Consider the following 21,139-nt stretch of genomic DNA (forward strand, 5'->3'; position numbering starts at 1 on the left):
TGTTCCCGCATTCAGAAATAATGCGCCCTCAGTGGCGATCGATGGTAATCAAGTAAATGTCTTTGATGTTCGAAGTTCCTTTATTTATTAAAAACTGTCATTAACTTGTTCCTTTCTTCATTATCAAGGGAGCTATTAAACGACGATAACTCTTAGGCTCTTGAATCCTCTCTTCCAGACTAAAAATATCAGTGAAAAAAATCTGGGGTACTTTGATTTGCCTACTTGATGCACTCCAACAATCTTATATGATTAATATCGAAACCTGTAATGAATACCTTAAAAAATAGGATAATTCTTACCAAATCTTTTCAAATAAATTGTTATTTCCTTAAATTTCTCAAATCTTTGGCAGGCATATACCTTCATAATATAAAGGTTTTAATGAGGTTTTAATTTGAACAGAAAGCAAAATAAAACAAAATACAAAACATGTAAAAGTGTAAACACACTTCTGAAATAATCCCAAATATCATAGAAGCAAATAATCGCAAATATTATAGAAGGAAATAATCGCAAATATTATAGAACGAAATAATCGCAAATATTATAGAAGGAAATAATCGCAAATATTATAGAACGAAATAATCGCAAATATTATAGAAGGAAATAATCGCAAATATTATGGAAGGAACTTTTGAGGAAATCATGAATATTGGAAAAATACATCTTTAAAAGAGAAAGATTTGAATTTTTATGAAATAATTATGAATTTGAGAAATCCACATATAATCTTATATTGAATTAATTTACAACGAATGAGTTTGAACACTGTGGTACGTTTCATCCTTGAAAGATGGTTTTGTTAAGTACACATTTGCTGAAAGGATGGCAGCACATTCTTAAAAGCTTTATGCAAGGCATCGATGCAATAAGTAGTTCTTACAATGTAAGTGCGAATGGGTAACGTGAAAAACACATTTTGGCTAGCAGACACAAGTAAATAGTATCCTTGCTTAGCAATCGGAAAATTCCTAGTTCATATCTAGTAGCCTTGAGCGGGACTTTTTGCAGAGTTTTTCCTCAATAATACTAGGTATTTAATAATTCCTTCCGATATTTTAGTTTTAATTGCTTCCAGAGAAAACATGAATTCTTCATTATATCTGCAGTTACGTTAGTAAATATATGAAAGATCTAGATGCAGAATACGGAAGTTGACTTTTTATTTTTTAGCTTTAAAACTGTAGAGATCCTGCTGTAACTTTGCTTAAAAACTTTAAATTTTCATATATTTCATAACATAGATAACGTTCTAATTTAAGTTTGAATCTCGTATGGAGAATCTGAATTTGTAGTTTTAATTGATTTGGTTCGATTGTTTAGATTTTCAGTAACAGCGATGACTAAGCGATGGAGATGGTCATCCGATTTCTTCTTGTGAGTGTCTGTGAGATCACAATGTACGTCAACAAGCCACGTAGTCATTTGAAACTGAAGGTGGAAATCATACGCGTGATTAGAGATTTCGGGACAAACACATACAAGTGTGGTTATCAATAACTTTGTGGAGCGTATAAATGTATGCAGGCTCAGTGACGTAGAATTATACCTATCATTGTATTTCATATATATTTTCTAAGTGGGATATGATACTGATTACATATACGTAAAATATAACCAGGAGCGTCATTTCAGACTTCTCTTGATGGGGGCAAGAGCACAACCGACATAAGACTTTCACGTTTTTGCTAGTATATTAGTAGACAGTCGATTAATGTATATGCATTCCTCAAACTCTTGGGAGGTGGAATTGCCTCCTTCTGCCTACCCCCTAAATGACGCCCCTGAATATAAAAGTTTTCATAAAGCTTTCCGTATTTTTTTTTAAACTTTCAAATTCGGAATCTTATATGGAACACCCTATAGAAAATCCATTAAAACCTAAGCGAATTCAATTGAAATTTTAGGTCGGACGGTATTTTCAAAATTTTGATAATTTTACGTGAACTTCTTAAACAACATTTATCGAATTCCAAAGAAAATTCGTGAGGCTACATACGCAACATTTGAATGAGACTAGCATTTTAAATGTCCTGCCTTCGTGACTGGTGGAAATATCATGATGCTGTTGAAAGTCAATGGAACAAGAAAACTGTGCTCAATAAGGCCTATCATTTGACGGTCCAACACACAGTGACGCGACACAGTGGGTTTCGATGGGCGTGAAAGCCTGTCATGGACACACACACTTCTCCACATCCATTGCTTCCCTGCACACTGATGGCTAGCGAAAGAGAACGCACACAGAAGTGAAAGGTTTGCCTTTGAATCTGATCGAAGTCAATTGATGTTATGATGCATTTCTTATGGGTTAGTGAAAAAAAAATCAGAGTAAAAAAGAGAAAGAAGAGAAATGAAAAAGGAGGAAGAGGAAAAAAGGAGAAGTTAACTCCGAAGTATTATTTATTTCATACTTGGGCGGCTCGGGTGAACATAATGGCAAGCACCATTCCTGGTGAAATTGAGGTATCAGGCGAAATAAGTTGGCATCGAGCCATAGAACAATATGTAGATAGGTTTAATTCCAGAAATGTACCTGTAGATAGGAGGGTTAGCTTGTTTGGTATGTAGATTATTCGAAAGTTAGTGAATGTGACATATCATTATGTATTCTGGGAACACTCAATTATCTCAATCGTTTTGCTTTCTAGTAATGAATGATTTGCAGTAGTTTCAAATTGTCCCTGTCGTCAAATTTGCCTATCCTATTCTTAGTAAACAAAATAGTTGAATGATTGATTGACTTATCCATTTTGTCAACAACGAGGCTATATAAGACGAGATTTATATGTTTGATCGGGATCTCAGTAATCAATCGGGATCAATTCTCAGTGAGAGAGCATTAAAATTTAAACGCACTATGGTGCTTCGGATTCTACCTTAAACTCGTAGATCCAAGTCTCAGATAGGCTTAGTGCTGTAAACTTCACAACCAAATAAACCAGAAACCTACGCTCTACAAATATCGTTGTTAGAATAACCAATAGACATGTTTCAAAATTTGCGTCTTTGATTTAATACAGGTACCTTATGTTATTTTACGAGATTTACTGATCGCTCCGCCTTTTCATCAAGTAGATATAAGAAATAAAGCCTCCGTCGCCTATAATACTTAGCAGATTTCTACAACGATAGATAGATCTCGTAAAATCATATAATATACCGGTGTTAACTCCAATGACAGTATATGCTCTTCTCCTGAGTCATTCTTGCTTCAGCAAAAGAAAAACCAAAATGAGTCTGAAATGTGATATTACTGAGAAATCTATCTTCTAGTGAGAGACATCTTGAAGACATTTATGTTGGTTTCGCTATTGAGTATTTTGTGGGTTACTGAGTTGGCATAAACCTAAGTCATAATAATGTTGTCTATATTTGTTTTTTTTTTCTTATTAGAAAAGTAAAATCAGTAAAATCAACCATCTCAATAGCCTATCCATCTTATATTAGTAACGAGATACAAGAATCCGTTTTTGTTACTCTATAAGATGGGCATTTTTGTAAGTTGGACTTTCTTTGCCAAGTGGAGGGTGACCAACTTAGACAGGTTGTATTGTGCTAATGTGTATTGTGTTGTGCTGAGGTACTCATTACATGATTTTCTGTACTGACAAGAAAATGGTAGCGAGTGATCCCATGTGGATTTAGAAACTTATGATATTAACAAATAGCCTCCGTAAGGTAACCAAGTGGCTATGATTGGGTGTAAAGTGGATGAAGAAAATACAAGATGATTCAAAATATAAATATGACAAAAAATATTTGAATCCAAGCTAGCTGTCATTTTGACGATGTGGCATAACAGATCTCTTTCCTCTATCATATGTGATCATGACATTTAAATGCCATTTTTCAACCATTGTTTCCTTTATATGAATTCAGCTCAATTTTCATACTTATAAAATATGCTGTACTTTCTGTGCAGCCAACCACAATGGGGTGTCTGTAATTCCCTTTTTATCCTTCTGAAGATAAAAAATATTCATTATACATTTCTAGATTCAAAGAAGACACCCATTGCCGTTTCTTTGCAAGAATATAGAGAGTTCACCTTTAGTTCGTAGGATCTCTAGTTCGATCCCAGCTCATGCCATGTGAGCTTTGTGGTGGACAAACACCGTATGGGTGGGTTTTCTCGGGAATCTCCCGTTTTCTACCACATTCTTCATTGAATGATTTCATTCATTCTCATCATAACCGTCTCCTTTAGCCTACATGGGATAATCTTGTGATATAAAATCGAAATATTTCATTTCTTTTCATTTAAAAAAAAAAGCTTTCTTTATTTGGCGAAAAAATTAAGAAAAGTGAGCATCAAATATTTCAGTCATTAAGAGCTTCTGAAACTTATGTCTAAATGATTCTTTTACCCTCAATTTATCAGGTAAATTTGTCATGAAATATTATTTTAGCTAATAATAATTCAGCTAAACATTAAAATAACAAAACTAAATTGCACTTCATTTAGACGAGAACTTAGTAACACCACAATTTCCAAATTAATTCCTACAATTTTGTGCATTCCCGGAAAGTAATTAATTAACTACAATTAAACTTTAGGCAAACCTAGCAGCAAGAAAATTAGACAGTTGGTTGCAACATAAGGAGATGCGCAAGTGAAAAGTTTTTATTTAATTGAGGCAAGCAGTCGTACCTACACTTAGCTACGTTACTTCGCTCTGAAAACTGCATTTAATCTCATCTGTATCTTCACATCATGTACTCTTCTTGTGTTTCTCATGTTGTGAGAATCATATCTTTAGCTTCGTTAGTTCCACTCAAGAGTAGACGTCAGTAATTTTCATCCAGTATTTCATTAAAACAATGCGATGCGTATATGTTCCCTTGGATAACGATTCGTAAACTAGAAAGCTGTTGACATATATAAAAACAACGGTTTTAAGAAACAAACTATTTAACATACCAAAGTATACGTTGAAATATTACAATAAGAAGGTTGAAAAGGAATTAAACTTAAGAAATGATGATGAATTATTTTATAAATTTACTAGAAAATTTAGAGTAAAGAAAAGAGTTTCCAGCATGTTATTGAGTATCCTCAGTAGAAGCTATTTTTCATAACAACTCATAAGCGTGTTAAAAATAGTATAACCTTAAAGTGAATGTTCCAATTCTTCTTATTTATTTTATTTTATTTTTTAAAAGCAGAGTGTCACACACAAATTGCTTATCAAACACATTCAAGTTACTATTTCGCTTAGGCACAGATCTCATCCTATAATCTAATGAAATTTTGGGTCTTTAAACATGTATTTTAGAAAAATTAAGCGCTAAACTTTGTTATTTTGAGCTTTTAGGGCTTAGAATACGAATTAGCCACTATTTTTATTTATTAAACGTCAGCGATGCAGAGGGAGCTTGCTTTGATAGACAGACACAATGTTTTGTTTGTTTGTGTCAAATAATAGGAATCTGTCTTTCATTGCAAAAGTTCACTGAGAGCAATACTGGTGCTATGTATGCATGTTATTGACTGTTGTCATGCACAAGAGCATCGGACAGGATTTTACAAATAATAATAATAATAATAATAATAATAATAATTTGTAGTGATTAAATATATCCAACTAACACAAACATTCGAATATTTTAGCTTTGAAGAAGTCCGTCCAAGAAATGTTCTTTAATTCCTTCCTTTTGGAAATTGACAAGAGCAAACGTATATTTGAAAACATGTATCTATTCGGGACAAATTACAAATTACGAAATTTTCATTCAAGGCTTCAATTCTTAAAATTATCCTTGACAAATATATATTTTAAAAAATTGCGGTCCTTATCTGGTTCTTTGCTTCGTCCAAGTCTTACACCCAGCCTTGTGCATGGATAGATTGGGTTAAATGACGATGGTGCTTAGGACAATTGCATTCACCCATTGGGTTTGAGAAGGCTGGGAACCACTGATGTAATGCATGAAAAACAATTTATTTGGAGAAGTGGGATAAGCAGTTCTTCCACCAGGCCCTTCAATTATTTAATTTCGTTAGTCGAAATTATCAACAATATGTAGTGAGGCATTTTTTTAATGAGATTAATCAAATAGAAATAACATTTGTTACTCAATGTTAAGACATTTTTAGTCACCAGTTTTGACTAAGAAATTCAAGCTCGGGAAATTTTAAAGATATCCTTTATATCTTCAAATATTTAAAAAAGTTTAATTTTTTGAAACCTTTGTAAAATAATTCCACCGATGTTTGTCACAAACTACAAGCATTTACTACGTCTTAAATAATATGGAATTGAATAAACAAAATGAAAACATTAATGAACACTCTTATCAAGTGAAATGGAAAATTCACCCATGAAACCTGAATTGCACACAAAGGGGATTTAGAGGAAGATTTAAATATAGCTTGAACACCACACCGTCATCCAGGTTATTAATTAAAGACACCACAAAGCCAAAAGTGGTGCACAATATATTTTAATGATTGCGGTGAAACTGTGATACTTTGCATCTCATAACGTATGAATGTTTGACACACTGTTAACGGTTGAAACAGCAATTCCAAAGTTTTCCGGCTCACGTAATGAGTTCATTGTGTAGATTGTCAAGCATAAAATTAAATGAACTATAAATTAACTGAAATTAACACAGTTAGGATTTGGAATAGCTGCTCGCTGTTATCATTTCCCCCCTATCTTAGCATTTATTGCTTCATTTAATATAAAATAATTTTGCAGCTGAAGTTATACATGTATTATTAAAATAAATAGTTATAAGTGGGAAGATCTTAACATTTATTAAATATGTCTCTTGCATTTATTTTACAGAATGTATTTGTACGTAAATATTCAGTACTTTTAATATTTTAGTAAGTAAATGTACGTAGTAATCAGAAAGTTGTGTACTGTTACTAAGACTAAATTAGGACATAACATAATTTTGTATTATCAAATAATTATTCTAAGTAAAATGTAAAATAAAGGGAAACTCTCACGGAAAAGCTGCAGGTGTCAGATCGCACGGTTTTGGTGATCAATTCTGGTCGTTACACAACTTGGCTCAAAATTTTCTCCATATTTGTAGTAAGTTCTTACAATAACAACTCGTTACTAATTAAATTAAAATTAAACATTATTGTCACTTCGACAAATAAATTAAATTACTATGGCGAAAGTGTTGTTTATATTTTTGAATGTATTACGAAGAAAATGTAATGCACTCAAAAGTGTTAACAAAGGAGCAGTTATATAAAAGTGAATGAAATTTCAAATAACACTGCATTGCAATTTTCTTATATATTTAACGTCTTGCAACTCTTTTTAAAGAAAGTATTTTTAATTTACAAGATGTTAAAGCCATACTTTAATATTTTAACCCGTTGTTGAACTTAAATAACATTATTTTAACATTATATACATAAAGAAAGTAGTTCTCAACATGTTTATAGAAGAAAACATTTTCTCTTGAACACAGAAATTCAATTGGGATAAAATAAGAGAACCTTCTGATATTCTGTCACCGTCAGTGTGATGATGGGTTGCGTTTCCACGCCCGCACACCGTCTGAGAGAGAGATGCTATCCATGTCAGTTTCTATGACGTCAATCGTCTCGATTAGAGATCATCTCGGTCTGATCCACGGCTTTAATCAAACTCTCCAACATAATATTACACAGACTTGTAACACCTTCGAGAGTTTCTGCAGCAAAAGTTGTTTCAAATCAACCAGTAAATAACTGAATTGTTCTATCTATTATTTATATTATAATTTGTATACTTTCTACAAGATATTCTTTCCTTTATCTTACTATATATATATATATATATATTGTTTTTTTTACTTAACAACATAATATCTTTCTTTGGTGGGCTGTAATGTTGAAAAGTCTGAAACATTATTTTCATTTGTAAAGAACGAACGATCATTAGGGTGGGCCGAAAAAATCATTTCTTTCAAGTCGTAATACCGCAAAAACGTTGCGAATTGGGAAGACTAAAAAGGGGTAACAAAAAATAGGTTTATATGTTCCGGGCACGCATGTCTTCTAAAGTTTGCCGTAATTTGGAAAACATAATTTTTTACGATAATTTTTGACATTTTTAAGTTACCTCTTCCCGAATGTAATAGCTCAAATACTTATGTATTAGAACCATAGAAAATAAAATTTAAACATTATTTAAAAGCATCAACATCTTCCAGTTGCGCATTGCCTTCAAAATTAATAAAATGTTGGAAAATAATTGACAAATAAAGTAGATCACAGTTCTAGGGACACAAATATTAGCAACTTACATGTTCTTTTTTGTTTTCTTTACTGAACAAAAGTTTAAAGGTTTAAAAACAAGATATTTTTGACCATTAGTTAGGTAAAAAATCGTAAACATGTAAGCTTTTCCAAATTTCAGCCAACTTTAGAGCGCATGCACGACCGGAAGGTATAAACCGATTTTATTTCCTTTTAGTTTCCCCGATTCGCAACTTTTCCGCGGTATTACAACTAGAGAAATGCTTTTGAAGTTTTTGAGCAACCCTAATGATCATGTCACAAGTAAAATTGACCACGCCTGAATACTTTTTAATTGCATTTTAATGCTAATTTAAGAATGCTGAATCTAATCAAACTATTTTAAAACACATTCATGAAGTCACAACAAAAAGTAACTCAAAGTTGGGATATTCATAGTTTCTAAAATCCCAAATTTGAGATAACTTTTCTTGTTGTGCCATGAACGTCTACATTTTAAAAAAATAGTTCTATTGCATTCAGCATCTTGAAATTGGTATAAAAGTCGTAATTAGACATTTATCTATGATTGAGTTCTTTCGATCGTTAGTTTCCTTTATACTAGGATAGACCTGTCTGCTAAATATACGTATAATAACATTTGCATTTCTTTGTGATGCAATTAAACCATACATAACGTATGTCGTGCAACAACGAACAACATATGATCATTTAAAAAAAAATGGTCGTAACACAATCATTGTTTTGTATCTATATACATTAATATATACCTAAAAGTGGTTTACATCTTCTTTTAAATTATCGGTTAATTTTTATTTCTCAGTTCTCATTCCTTGAGAAACGTAATCCTGCTATGAATTTGCTCGTAGCACTCTTGTATGGTAACCGGTGTTAAGAGTGTAATCTAATATATGAAAATGACAAGCAAGTTTCGTTTCATAGTGCAAGACTGCGATAGAGTTCCAATACTCAAGCTTGAAATAGTAAATCTGTAACTACCAGTGGCATTAGATTAACAGATCAAAGATAATCTATTCCTCAGACGCTGAACTCGCTTTTCTTACTGTTTCGCTAAATAATACTTAACATTGAAACCAAAAGTGCTAATTGATGTCTATCACTTCCTGTTCTAATAAAGGAATACAATCAGAAGTGAAACATAGTCTTGCGGTACTGAATCCATATATAAAACAACTGCTTTTTGCTACTTATTTCTGTTTCTTCCATTATGTAATCAGTGCCGTAACCTCAAAACAGTAGATTTTTCTCACTACTTTCGGGTTCAACAGATAGATAAAATCGAGACAAAATTCATAAAACAATCTCTCTCTCTCTCTCTCTCTCTCTCTCTCTATATATATATATATATATATATATATATATATATATATATATATATATATATATACCGTTTTTAGACGTCAAAACTATGCTTTGTATAAATGTAGAAAATATAGAATGGCTTGATTCGTCTTCCCATCTGTCGACGAGTATCAGAGGAAAAACGGTAACAGATAACGTGATGCGCTATTTTGCAATTGATTCAGCTTTCCAAGGATGGGTTTCCCTTGCTCCACTAACTTTCTATTCAAACCGAAGTGGTTCAAATAAACCATTTCTGAGCTCAACACTTCTCGCCATAGAACAAAATTGGTAACAGATAGCAACAAGAGGTTTCCTCTAATCTATTGACGGTGCCAAGAGAACATCGCCACAACCCGCAACCATGTGCCGAAACCAGGTGTGGTAGTAATTTACTACTACTTCCGCTTTCAGTTCTGATTTCCATAGAGCAAAAACGGTATGAGGTATCAAGCTGTCGTTTTCTGCAATGGAGTCAGCTTGCAAAGAGTAGGTTTCATTTCCTTCCTTGACCCTTTATTCAATTCGGAAGTGGTTAAAGTTAACCACGTTTTTAAACATTTTTTTTTCGCCTTAGAACAAAAATGGTGATAGATAGCGACAAACATTTTTCTGAAATCTATTCAGGGTATCAAGAGAACATCCCATCACAACTGGCAACACTCTACCAAACGCAGAAGTGGTTGAAATGTACAACTACTTCCGGTTTCAATACTGATTTTCATAACGCAAAAACGGTAAGATATATCGAGATGCAGTGTTTTGGAATCGATTTAGTCTCCCAAGAGTAGATTCTATATCCTCACTTAGCCATCTATTGAAACCAAAAGTGGTTCAAATTAACTATTTCCGGTTTTAACCTTCATCACCATAGAACAACAACAGTAATTCATAGTGACAGCTTTCTGATAGGGATTAAATGTCCGAGGAACAGGTTTCATCTTTGAGCTTATTAATTTATCTCAACCAGTAATTATAGATGTACTACTTGAAGTATGAGTATTGAATTGCCATAGTTCGGAAATCTATCAAAATTCACGCCGTGAAACGAAAGTCAATTGTTATTCTATGGGAAGAGTATTAGTACCAGAAGTAGTAATAAATTTAAACTACTTTCGATTTTGGTAGAGTGTTATGGGTGGTGACGACATTCCCTCTTGAGACGCAGAATCGATTGCAAAAAACAGCCTGTAGTTCTTCTTCTATGCCGATAAAATTGAAACAGGGAATGGTGATTTTCAACCATTTCCGGTTCAAATAGAGGGTTAACAGGTATTTGTGAGACACTGAATCGATTATAAAAATAACTTTTTGATATCTCTTACCGTTTTTGCTCCGATACCTTTCTACAGATGGAAGACAGGACAAAGCTGTTCTATAAGTCTTCCGACACCTATGCATAGCGCAGTTTGGAAGTGTAAAAATAACCTTGTGTGTAGTCGAATCAGAAGAAAACGACTGAAAAGTTTGAAATGAAATTTGGAATATAGTTAATTGTCATCTATTCCAAACTAGGTTTTCATCGTGTCAGTTTTATTAAAACGTGTATTAAGTGGGTATGGGGAGAGAGGTCAAATTTATGCGAAAAATGTAGTATCTCACGAGCCCATCAGGTTAGGGAAATGAAACTCGATATTTAAACTTTCATTAAAGTCAAGTGGAAATTTGTGCCAGCGGTTTTGAAAGTTTCCCTCTTAAGAGTCTTCATCCCGGCGAAATTAAACTACCGCTAATTTTACAGTAATTATGTGATAACTTCAAATAGATGAAAGATAATTGAAATATGGAACAAGAGCGCCCTAGACAATATTATTTTGCGTGAGCTACCGTTATCACAAGTCACCTAGTGGCTTTCCGTTTTCAGCTGTTTAGAAACGCGAAAATAAATGCCGATTTTCAAAATGGCTCGAAATCGAAAGCAGATAAGTGAGTCGTGATAACGGTTTCTCATGTAAAATAGTATTGTCTAGGGGAAAAGGAGCTGTTTTCTATGGTTTATTCTCTCCACATCGAAACGATATTGTCTGCTGTTTGTGAACATATTACGCAAAAGTGGATGAAAAGTTTCATATTAGTTTTGGAACGCTATTAGTTTCTACCTTTAGCTAAGCTTTTTTCACCTCGCTTTGATTAAAGAGTTTCCTCCGGGTTCCATAGGCCATAGAGTTAATTTATCTTAAGCTGGGTAGGGAGTTCAAAATTTGTGCCAAAAATAGAATATCTCACGAGATTTTATTATTACACTTTCATTAAACTGTGATTGAATGTAGGGAATGTGGTTGAAAAATGTTCCATAAATTCATTCTCTCAGTTTGAAGAACAAGCATTTCAGCTAGTGTTCAACTAGAAGCAGTGGCGAATCTACAAGATAAAAACTGGTGGCAGCCAAAACCAAGACTATGATAGGTATATCATGAGTTTACTATAAACTTTAAAAAATATACAAATAATAGCTTAAATTATTTTTTGTCACTCAAAACAACTGGGGCGCCTATGCCCCTGGAACCAGGCTAGATCCGCCACTGACTAGAAGAGAAAGAGAAAACTGTTACCATATCTTAATATCAATTGCTGTTCAGTGGCACGTGTTTTATTTCCAATTGTATGACCTTGCCAATTATCTGGAACCTAAGAACTGGCTGTGCGAAAACTTTTTAACAAGACCAATCTGAATGCTCCTCTCAACTCAAGCATTTCTTAACTTCAAAGATTTTTCTTTTTTTTTTATTAAAGTTTTAGCTGGCTTCATTGTATTCTTGGAAACGATACTTGTTAGCAAGTTCATCGCAATACGGTAAAAGACATTTCTTCCACTAATTACAATCAGAAAATTCAATGAACGTCTTTAGTGCGTTACGAAATAAAGTTGGAAAAGAAAAGGCAATATAATAAGTACATTGCTAAAAATTTTAAATGACCTTGCGAACAGTATTGTTTGCTGACTGTGTTATGGAAATAAGTTCCACGGAAATAAATATTAATAATTATTTACGACCTTTACAGTTGCAGTCACATAGTAACACTAAAAATGTCAGATTTTAATTCAGGTAAACATAATATGCGTGCATTTATGTCATCAATTTTATATCTTAGATTATACAATTGGCTTTATATAAGTTATTTAAAATTTTACTTCCCAGGTTAGTTTACATTTTTTTTTTTTGACAAATCCAAATTACATTTTTATGATTCTCGTATATTCATGAGCCATTATACAACCAACGTAATAAATATATAAGCTAGTTTGTCAAGCTGGTCCTACGTGTTTTAGCAAGAAGGGGAAGAAAATAGAAGTTTTCAACTTTTTAGACCTCCAAACTATGCTAGGCTTAAGTGTCGAAACTCTTATAGAACGCTTCTGTCCGTCCGTCTGTCGACAAGTATCAGAGAAAAAAAAATCGAGACGTGGTTTTTGCAATCGATTCAGCATGCCAAGAAGATTTCATCTCCTCCCTTAACAACTATCCAATCCGGGATTGGTTCAAATTAACGATTTTAGGTTTCAACCTTCATCACCATTGATAAAAAAAACAATAAATCATAGTGATTAATGACTTTCTGATATGGATTGAGCGTCCGAGGAATAGGTTCTATTTTTTAATCTTATTTATCTATTGTAACCAGTAGTTATAGATAAACTACTTCAGATTTAAGTATTTAATTTCTATAGTTTGGAAGTCTGTTGTAGTTTCACACTGTGAAACGAAACTTACTTGTTTTAAAATTGTAAATGTTGTAATTTTATGATAACCATTATGACAAACTTGAGTAAACAAGTAAATATACTGAAAAAGAAATATTGATTGTTGCCATTTTGGTAGCACAGATGTGTGAGGAAATATACCTAGATAATTACAGAGAATAAGACCTTTGTAAAAAAAATATCTTGAAACAAAGTTCTAATGCATCTAGATAATAATCATTATTTCTTTCCTAAAATGTAATAGATGAGTCTAAAAGTTTTCTTTCCTGCTAATTCGGTAATAACGTTCTTTTTCCTGTATCATGTCTCAATTTTTTAAAAAAGTAATTGAGATTTTCAATTTTCTAGAACTAGCTTAGAAAAATATTTAAGCAAAAAGGTTTCCTGATTATAATATTAACGTTAGTCATAATTATGAATACATTTCAATATGTTACACGCAACGTTCATTAATATAAAATAAATTACTTCTTCCCCCACCAGGATTCCTAAATGCCCCGGATTTTTAAGGGACATTCCCTTATTTTATGGTTTTGTTCCGCGTCCCGGGGAGCTTCGATACGGGGCGGCAAAAGTACCGTATTTTGTCCAAATGACAATTTACCTCGGACAAAGACTTTAAAGCCCGTAATTTTTAATGAGTCGTCATGAGTATGGGCAGTAAATGGTAAATGCTATTTCGGAAAAGCTCTGAGTTGCGAAATGTCTTTAAGGTCGTCTCCTTTTTCCTAAGCATTCCACAGTCAAATTCATTTGTGGAAAGAGTTTTCTCACATATGAATTTGGAATGGACTGACACAACAACAACAACAACAACAACAACAACAACAACAACCAAAAAAAAAAGTTTCCTGTCCAGTTGATGAAAGCTGAGTTTTTCGGCGGCCTAAAGAAAAATCCAAACTTGAAAAAGATTATAAGTGTAGTTAAGTCAACCGTGAAGTACGATTTTATGAAGGAAGTTTAAGTAACTTAAATCCAATGTTTTAAAAGTAAGATTTACCTATTTTTTCATATAATAACTCTTTGTATTAGTTCAAACTTTTGTATTTCTTTCAGCCTAAAATGATTACTCTTTTTATTTGATGCCTGGCTCACTTTTTACCACTAGATCATGCTTATCTAAACCCTTCCCGTAATACTTATTGAAACTCGTAACCCGTCCCTTATTTTGACTATTTTGATTTGGCAACCCTGTTCCCCACTCCCTCACAGACGAAAGGTTCAGAAACTTTTGCAGGAAAGAAGAAAAAGTGACCATCGGAGGAAAATTTACCTACCCACACTTGGTAACACTGGATAACGCTGAAATACTTAAGTATTAATATTACATATTTACTTTGTTTGCTTGTTCGTATGGCGAGCTTTGTTTTCCTGTTGAAGTAATCTGCTACAACAGATAGACACACTCAAAGTTGTGTTCTTGGGACACATTAATGTGTGGATATTGCATTGTAAATAGCTAACATTTGCAAACGTTGTATCGTGTTGTGAAAACACAGTGCTACACTTCTGACAATGCCTACGAAGCGTTGAGTTGAATTTCAGTTTAGCGTCCCTTTTCAGCAGCGAGGCTATATGAGACGTGGACCTACTCATTAACGTGGAATCCGAACCACATGAGCTCCCGCCGGGAATCGAACCCGGGCCTACGAAGCGTAAAAACGATATTGACTTCTCTTATGTGTGTGGACGGACAACTCCAAAACCGAAATTTCCGAGGATAACAGCCGTTGTTAAAAAAGCGTATGAATTGTAATTTTCATCGAAGGCCGACATAGGCAAATCCTGGGCGCTGCAAGTTTGCTGTAATTTCTGTGTGCCGAATCTAAGGGGATGGTTACGTCGTTCTCACAAATACATGCCATTCGCTACACTAGTAATATAGTTTGAATCACGTGATCATTTATACGATTGCTACTTTTGTCTTTCAAACGGAAATGGAATAACGGACAGAGGCAAAAATCAATTCAATCTACGGGGGCCGCGGTGGCTCAGTGGTAGAGCGTTCACCTCTGGTGCTTGGGGTCCCGGGTTCGATCCCAGCCCCCGCCAAGTGAACTTTGTGGTGGACAAACACCGTGTGCGTGGGTTTTCTCGGGGATCTCCCGTTTCCTCCCACTTTCTTCATTCCACCATTTCATTCATTACTCATTATCACCGTCTCCTTTAGCCTAACCGGCATAACCGTGGGACGTAAAACTCACAGATTTCATTTCATTTTCAATTCAATCTACGATCGCCTAGGAGGCCCATCGCACATGGTGAAGTTTTCCTGTGCTTGTTCCGCCAGGAGTATGTATAGTAGACAACAGTGATGATGATGACAGTGAATATGGCAGGAGTAGTTCGCGTGAGGATCCTACATACAGGGAATGTGCCCAAGAATCACATTTGATTACTCAGAAGGAACAGCACGATGTTGTAAGACACTTGAACTTATCCAAGCAAGCTAAGTTCCTTGCTTCAAGGCTCCAAGATTGGAGTCTTCTTCAAAAAGAAACCAACGAGACTTTCGACCGCAATAGACAACGTGCCTTTCTTAAATTTTACAGCAATAGTGATGATTGTATGTATTGCACATACGTTATAGGACTGACTCAGGCGTTATAAATACAATATAAAGGTGATGAGTGGCGGTTATTCTTGGACTCATCGAAAGCAAGAGTGAAGTGTGTCCTTCTCCACAACGGTAATACTCGTAGTTACCCTTCTATTCCAATTGGATATTCACTAATCTTGAAAGAAACTTATTAAAATTTGAAGTGAACTTACGTTGGGACTTCAAGGCGATTGGTTGGGTGTTAGGGTTACAATTAGTCTACACAAAGTATTGCTGTTTTCTTTGTGAGTGGGATAGTAAAGCAAGAGAAATGCACTCCACACAAAAGTAATCTCCTACTTCTGTATCCCTCATTCCCTGAGTTAAGAATATGAAAATGTAATCTCTTGTCAATACAAATTCAGCCATTTTCGAAAGTGGATAAAATTACGGAGAAAAACGGGTTAAGAGTTTACAAATATCTCATATGCTAAACTAAAATAAGGTGAATTCATTGGCCTCCAGATACGTCAATTGATGAAAGATGACGTATACCATGAATAAGTGACAAAAATGAAAAGGAAGACCAGGATTTCTCCTAGGAGTGTTTCAGGAAAGCTTCTGGTATATAACAAAAGTGCTAACTGTGTGTAGTTAGTTCAGTTGTTGACAAACCTGCACATTATATGATGCAATATGTCACTCAAAATGCATTTCTTACATAACAACCTGTCTTTCTTTTCCGAAGATCTAGGATCTGTGTCTGATTAGCATGGTGAAAGGTTTCACCAATTAATTCAGATCCTGGAACAAAGATGTAAAGGAAAAGAATGTGTCAATGCTGGCAGATTACTGTTGGAACTTGGCGCATCACACGGTTCCCACGTCACATAAGAGGAAAGCTTCATTAGTGTTTCTTTTATTTTGTGCTCTTACCATCCATCAATCTATGTCCATGTTTTTGTCACTTGATTATCATTTTTGTTTGGTTGGCAATGTAAAAATACATTTATTTCAGCTGCATCTTTATACGTATACAGGTTGTTTCATACATATAAATTTTTACTGGCTTTCGTTTTTTTTTTTTTTTCAAGTCTATTGTTCATACAAAACTGCACGCAATAGTAAGCTATAAATATTGCTTTATCCTTCTGATACTCAAATGTGCCATGTACATACTGTGTTCATTTAATTTGCATTCTACATAAAAACAATTTTATTAAAAGACATATATTTTTTTCTAAAATATGGACTTTTCTAATATTTTGTTTCAACATTTCTGAAAAAAAAAAACAGACCTGATACAGCATATTTGACTTAAGGGAAAACCTATTTTTGTTCAGAAAAATAAACTTTGTAGGACAGCAAAACCTTTCAATCCATCACATCGCATCTTTAAAACAGCATATAAATTATATAAACGTTAAAAAACTGAAATGTTAAATGAGTATTAAACAGAATTATATTTGAGGGTTTTTTTTTTTTTTTTTAGCAGTAAGTTCCTATTTTCGGTGTGCGTGGTCGCAAGTTCAAACTCGGATGGGATTAGAAATCTTTGAATAAAATAAAACTCGAATAGAGATACGGATATTACTTGAATAGTAAACCTATCTCTTCGTTAACATGGTGTTACATCAGGAGGCAAATCAAAATCAAAAATTATATTTGTTCCTCTCAAGTACAACTTAGCGAATATTTTCTACGTCAAATATTCTTGAAGTGTCCACAAGATTTGTAAACAGTTACATACATTTAATTTCAAGCTAAAAGACTCGTCTTCATTTAGTAGTCAGAATAATGGAAAGATAATCACTCCTTTGCAAGAGCTTGTAAAACATTTCTTTTTCATTATGAAACATGATAAAATTATTTTTTTGGTGCTAATCAACATGCTAGATACATTTTAAAATTTATTCTTCATTAGTCCATAAAATTGTGTATTTAGCAAAGTCACAATCAAATATATTATTTAAATACTAGTAAATTACTATACTGTTGTATAGGAGAATACAGGGAATAATCAATATTATTTTTTAAGTTAAGATTTTCTCCAGTAGTGGAAATTTTATAGTCTAAAGTGTTTTAAGTGGAAATTTTATAGTCTAAAGTCAGTCAATAGATTAATTTTGCACTTGATCTAGCATGCTAATAAAATTTGTGTTATATCCAGTCTGTTATCACGATTCAGCATGAAATACATAATGGTCTGGCAATCTGCTTATGATATAGTCTTTCTAGTGAAAGACATGGAATGGACAAAAATGTGGCAACGTTTCTTTATTTGAAGAACTTTAAAGAATTTAACATTGTCTTTTATCTTCAATTAGTTTCCACAGTGATAATTGATGCTACAGCAATATTTATCCAATGATTTGAAGAACGGGACCCGAAGTGGTAACTTACAACAGTAAATATTCATAAAATTAAAGGAATATATTCACAGAAATAAAGTGGAAAATCTCAGCATGAATGAAGAAGGCACTGACCTGTAAAAGAACCCTCAGCTGATGGTTTATGAACATCATCATCATTGGTACGCTGAGGATTTGGTTTGATAGCAGCTGCACCTGAAAGAGAAATTACAATGTTACTAACTTCACAGTTTACTGTTCACAATATTTCGTTTTACTTGACAAACTTTCGACTGAAGTTACCACTTTCTGCCGGGAGAAGAAAGTTGCATTTTTCAATTAAAATTAACTAACTCAACCCTTTAAAAGTAAATAACATGTTACTGAAAGTAACAAATTCAATGACAGAGAAGCACTACCGTACTTTGGTTCTTAGTTTTGAGGTTCTAATAGGTTATGTCAAGAATAGAGATTATTTTGATAACAATATACTAGTTATGAAGGAATTATAACTTAAAAATATGAAATAATCTATGAAAGAATTATATATTTTCTTCATGAATAGTTTTCGTTTCTTTCTTTTTTTACTTTCGAGCGACGACAGGAGAGATAAAAGGATGGTCGCCCTAAAAAAAAAAAAAAAAAAAAATCGAATTTGAGTTTTCAGTGGTTCCTACATTCCGTAAATGTGATTTTTCAATATCTGTCCATCAGTTTGTTCTTTTGTAAACTCGCCTAGAGGGCACACCGTTTAAGCATCGAAACTAAATTTTAAACTTAGAGATTTTATATAATTCTTTAGGTTTTTCTTTTTTCGACTTTTTCCTTGTCCCCAAAATAAAGTAGTTTACTGAAGTGTGACAATAAAAGTTATGAACTTTTTCAAAAACGTTTCTAAAAATGTTATTTATTTTTCATAAATCAACAATTGATTAACAGTCTATATTATTGTAAGTCTTTTCTCTGGGAAAAACTCAGAACGCATAGTTTACTCTTGCGGAGAGCTTATGTCGGGCTACTTTCTCAAAGACAACAGAGGCAATTTTGTTCACATTTCATAAATAAATGTTCCATTAATATACCTACATTCTGGTATTAACCGTTTTTCATTTAAGAAAGTTATAAGAGGTAATTTATTCTTTGGGGAGAGTTATTTTTCAGACAATTTGCGCAAGATCCGTTCAGTTGATTTGGTCTTCGTTCATTAATGAAAACTTAATCAACAATTCTATACCTATAATATGGAATGAATTATTTTGTATGAGAAAGTCCACAAGCGTTAGTTTAATCTTGAAGATGTTCTTTACGGATGATTTTTTCAAGAGCAACGACTTAGAAAATTTTGTTCACATTTTCTGAACATTTCTCTGACAACCCTAGAAAATGGCATGAATAATTTCCCATGAAAAAATCAAGAAAGGATAATTTTCTTTTGGAGGTGTTTTCTTCGATGCGGTTTTCAGAAAGTACCTATTACAATTTTTCATGGCGTATGAAAACATCTATATGAAATATTCAACTATTGGAATCTGTAACAGAGCAGTAGATCTTTTCTTTTGTCATATTCTTGACTGGTTAACTTCTGAACACTTATTTATCTAAACAAACAACTGAATGTTTAACTGGAGGTTGAATGTGTGCACAGGGAAACTAAGTCCCAACGACCCGGTAGTTACGAATATGATCAACGGTTTATTTATGTTCTCAGTTAACGTTCTGTATCTTGATGCAACAATAGTTTGGAAGTGCATCTGGTCTCACGTCATTTATCTTGCCATGGTGGCATAATAGAATACTTGAACTGCATATTCAGAGTTCATTCGTGGCTACGCGGTTAGCGTACGCGCCTCTGCGTGGGAGACCCGGGTTAGATTCCCGGCGGTAGCTCATGTGGTTCGGATTCCACGTTAATGAGTAGGTCCCTTCTCATATAGCCTCGCTGCTGAAAACGACGTTAAACTCAAAATTAACTCAACTCAAATCATTGAATTGCATATCCTTAGAGTGTGGGAAGAGCAATAGGAGATATTTGCTTCATTCTAACAAGAAGCTTATTATATGGCGAGGTACGAGCTATACAAATTCGCAAATGGGGCGAAATGCGTTTCACTGTAAACAAGATAACTTTTTACCTATAACAGCTAGGGGATCAAATTTAGTATATAGGTACCTTAGGTCAATGCCAAGATCCAATAACCGAACCAGCCATCTAGGGTCACTTTCAAGGTTAAAAGGTCAAATTGAAGACTTTGGGACAAAAACCCGTCAAGTCCAGAATGTGAAAGTGTAAAGGAGATAGCTTCACAATGGTTTCTCGTCATCCGATTTTCTTCAAACTTGGTACATATATACTAGACCGAAATTAAATCGACAAGTAATTTTTGTTTCTTTCGGAAAATAGGTTAAGGGGGCAAAGGGCCTCTTTTCAAAAAAGGGTCCTCGTGATTAAAACGGCCACATTAAAGAAACGAAACTCTGCTGATGCAAAGACGACTTCAAAGTAGGGAATACGGGTTTTGTCGCTTTTGCGAGAAAAGGGTTGCAGGGGGCAATGACTCCCTTCGAAATGACAAATTACTCAGAACAATCCTTACGGAAATTGGAAATGAAATCTTTAAGTTTTACGTCCCACGGTTATGCCGGTTAGGCTACAGGAGACGGTGATGATGAGAGATGAATGAAATGGTGGAATGAAGAAAGTGGGAGGAAACGGGAGAATCCCTGGAAAACCCAAGAGCACGGTGTTTGTCCACCACAAAGTCCACACGAGCTGGGATCGAACCAGGGACCCCAAGAAACGGAGGTGAACGCTCTACCACTGAGCCACCGCGCCCCCAAGAATTTGGATTTCATTGGAATTGCTTCAAACAGTGATATGTCGTAGATATTGTGTTCCTAAGAAAAAGCCTCAACGGGCACAACCACAAGTCAGTGACGTTTGGCCAATATGAGGCCAGTTTTTT

The 21,139-nt window shown here is 34.0% G+C and overlaps 1 protein-coding gene and 1 long non-coding RNA gene across 4 annotated transcripts in view; one reads left to right on the plus strand and one right to left on the minus strand.

Annotated features, from left to right (window-relative positions):
• The window catches only part of LOC145688018 (uncharacterized), a 553,165-nt gene that overhangs the window by 294,636 nt on the left and 237,390 nt on the right, over positions 1–21,139 (minus strand). For all 3 annotated transcript variants that reach the window (XM_081761686.1, XM_081761689.1, XM_081761687.1), the window contains exon 3: positions 18,312–18,392. In XM_081761686.1, coding sequence (XP_081617812.1) covers positions 18,312–18,392 — 81 coding nt within the window. The remainder of the gene's footprint in view (positions 1–18,311; positions 18,393–21,139) is intronic.
• LOC145688020 (uncharacterized) overlaps positions 1–21,139 on the plus strand; it is a 149,472-nt gene that overhangs the window by 75,065 nt on the left and 53,268 nt on the right. The gene's annotated exons all lie outside the window — the stretch shown is intronic.

Source organism: Thermobia domestica, chromosome 6 (genome assembly GCF_964235325.1).
Source record: "Thermobia domestica chromosome 6, izTheDome1.hap1.1, whole genome shotgun sequence".
NCBI classification, from domain to species: Eukaryota; Metazoa; Arthropoda; class Insecta; order Zygentoma; family Lepismatidae; genus Thermobia; species Thermobia domestica.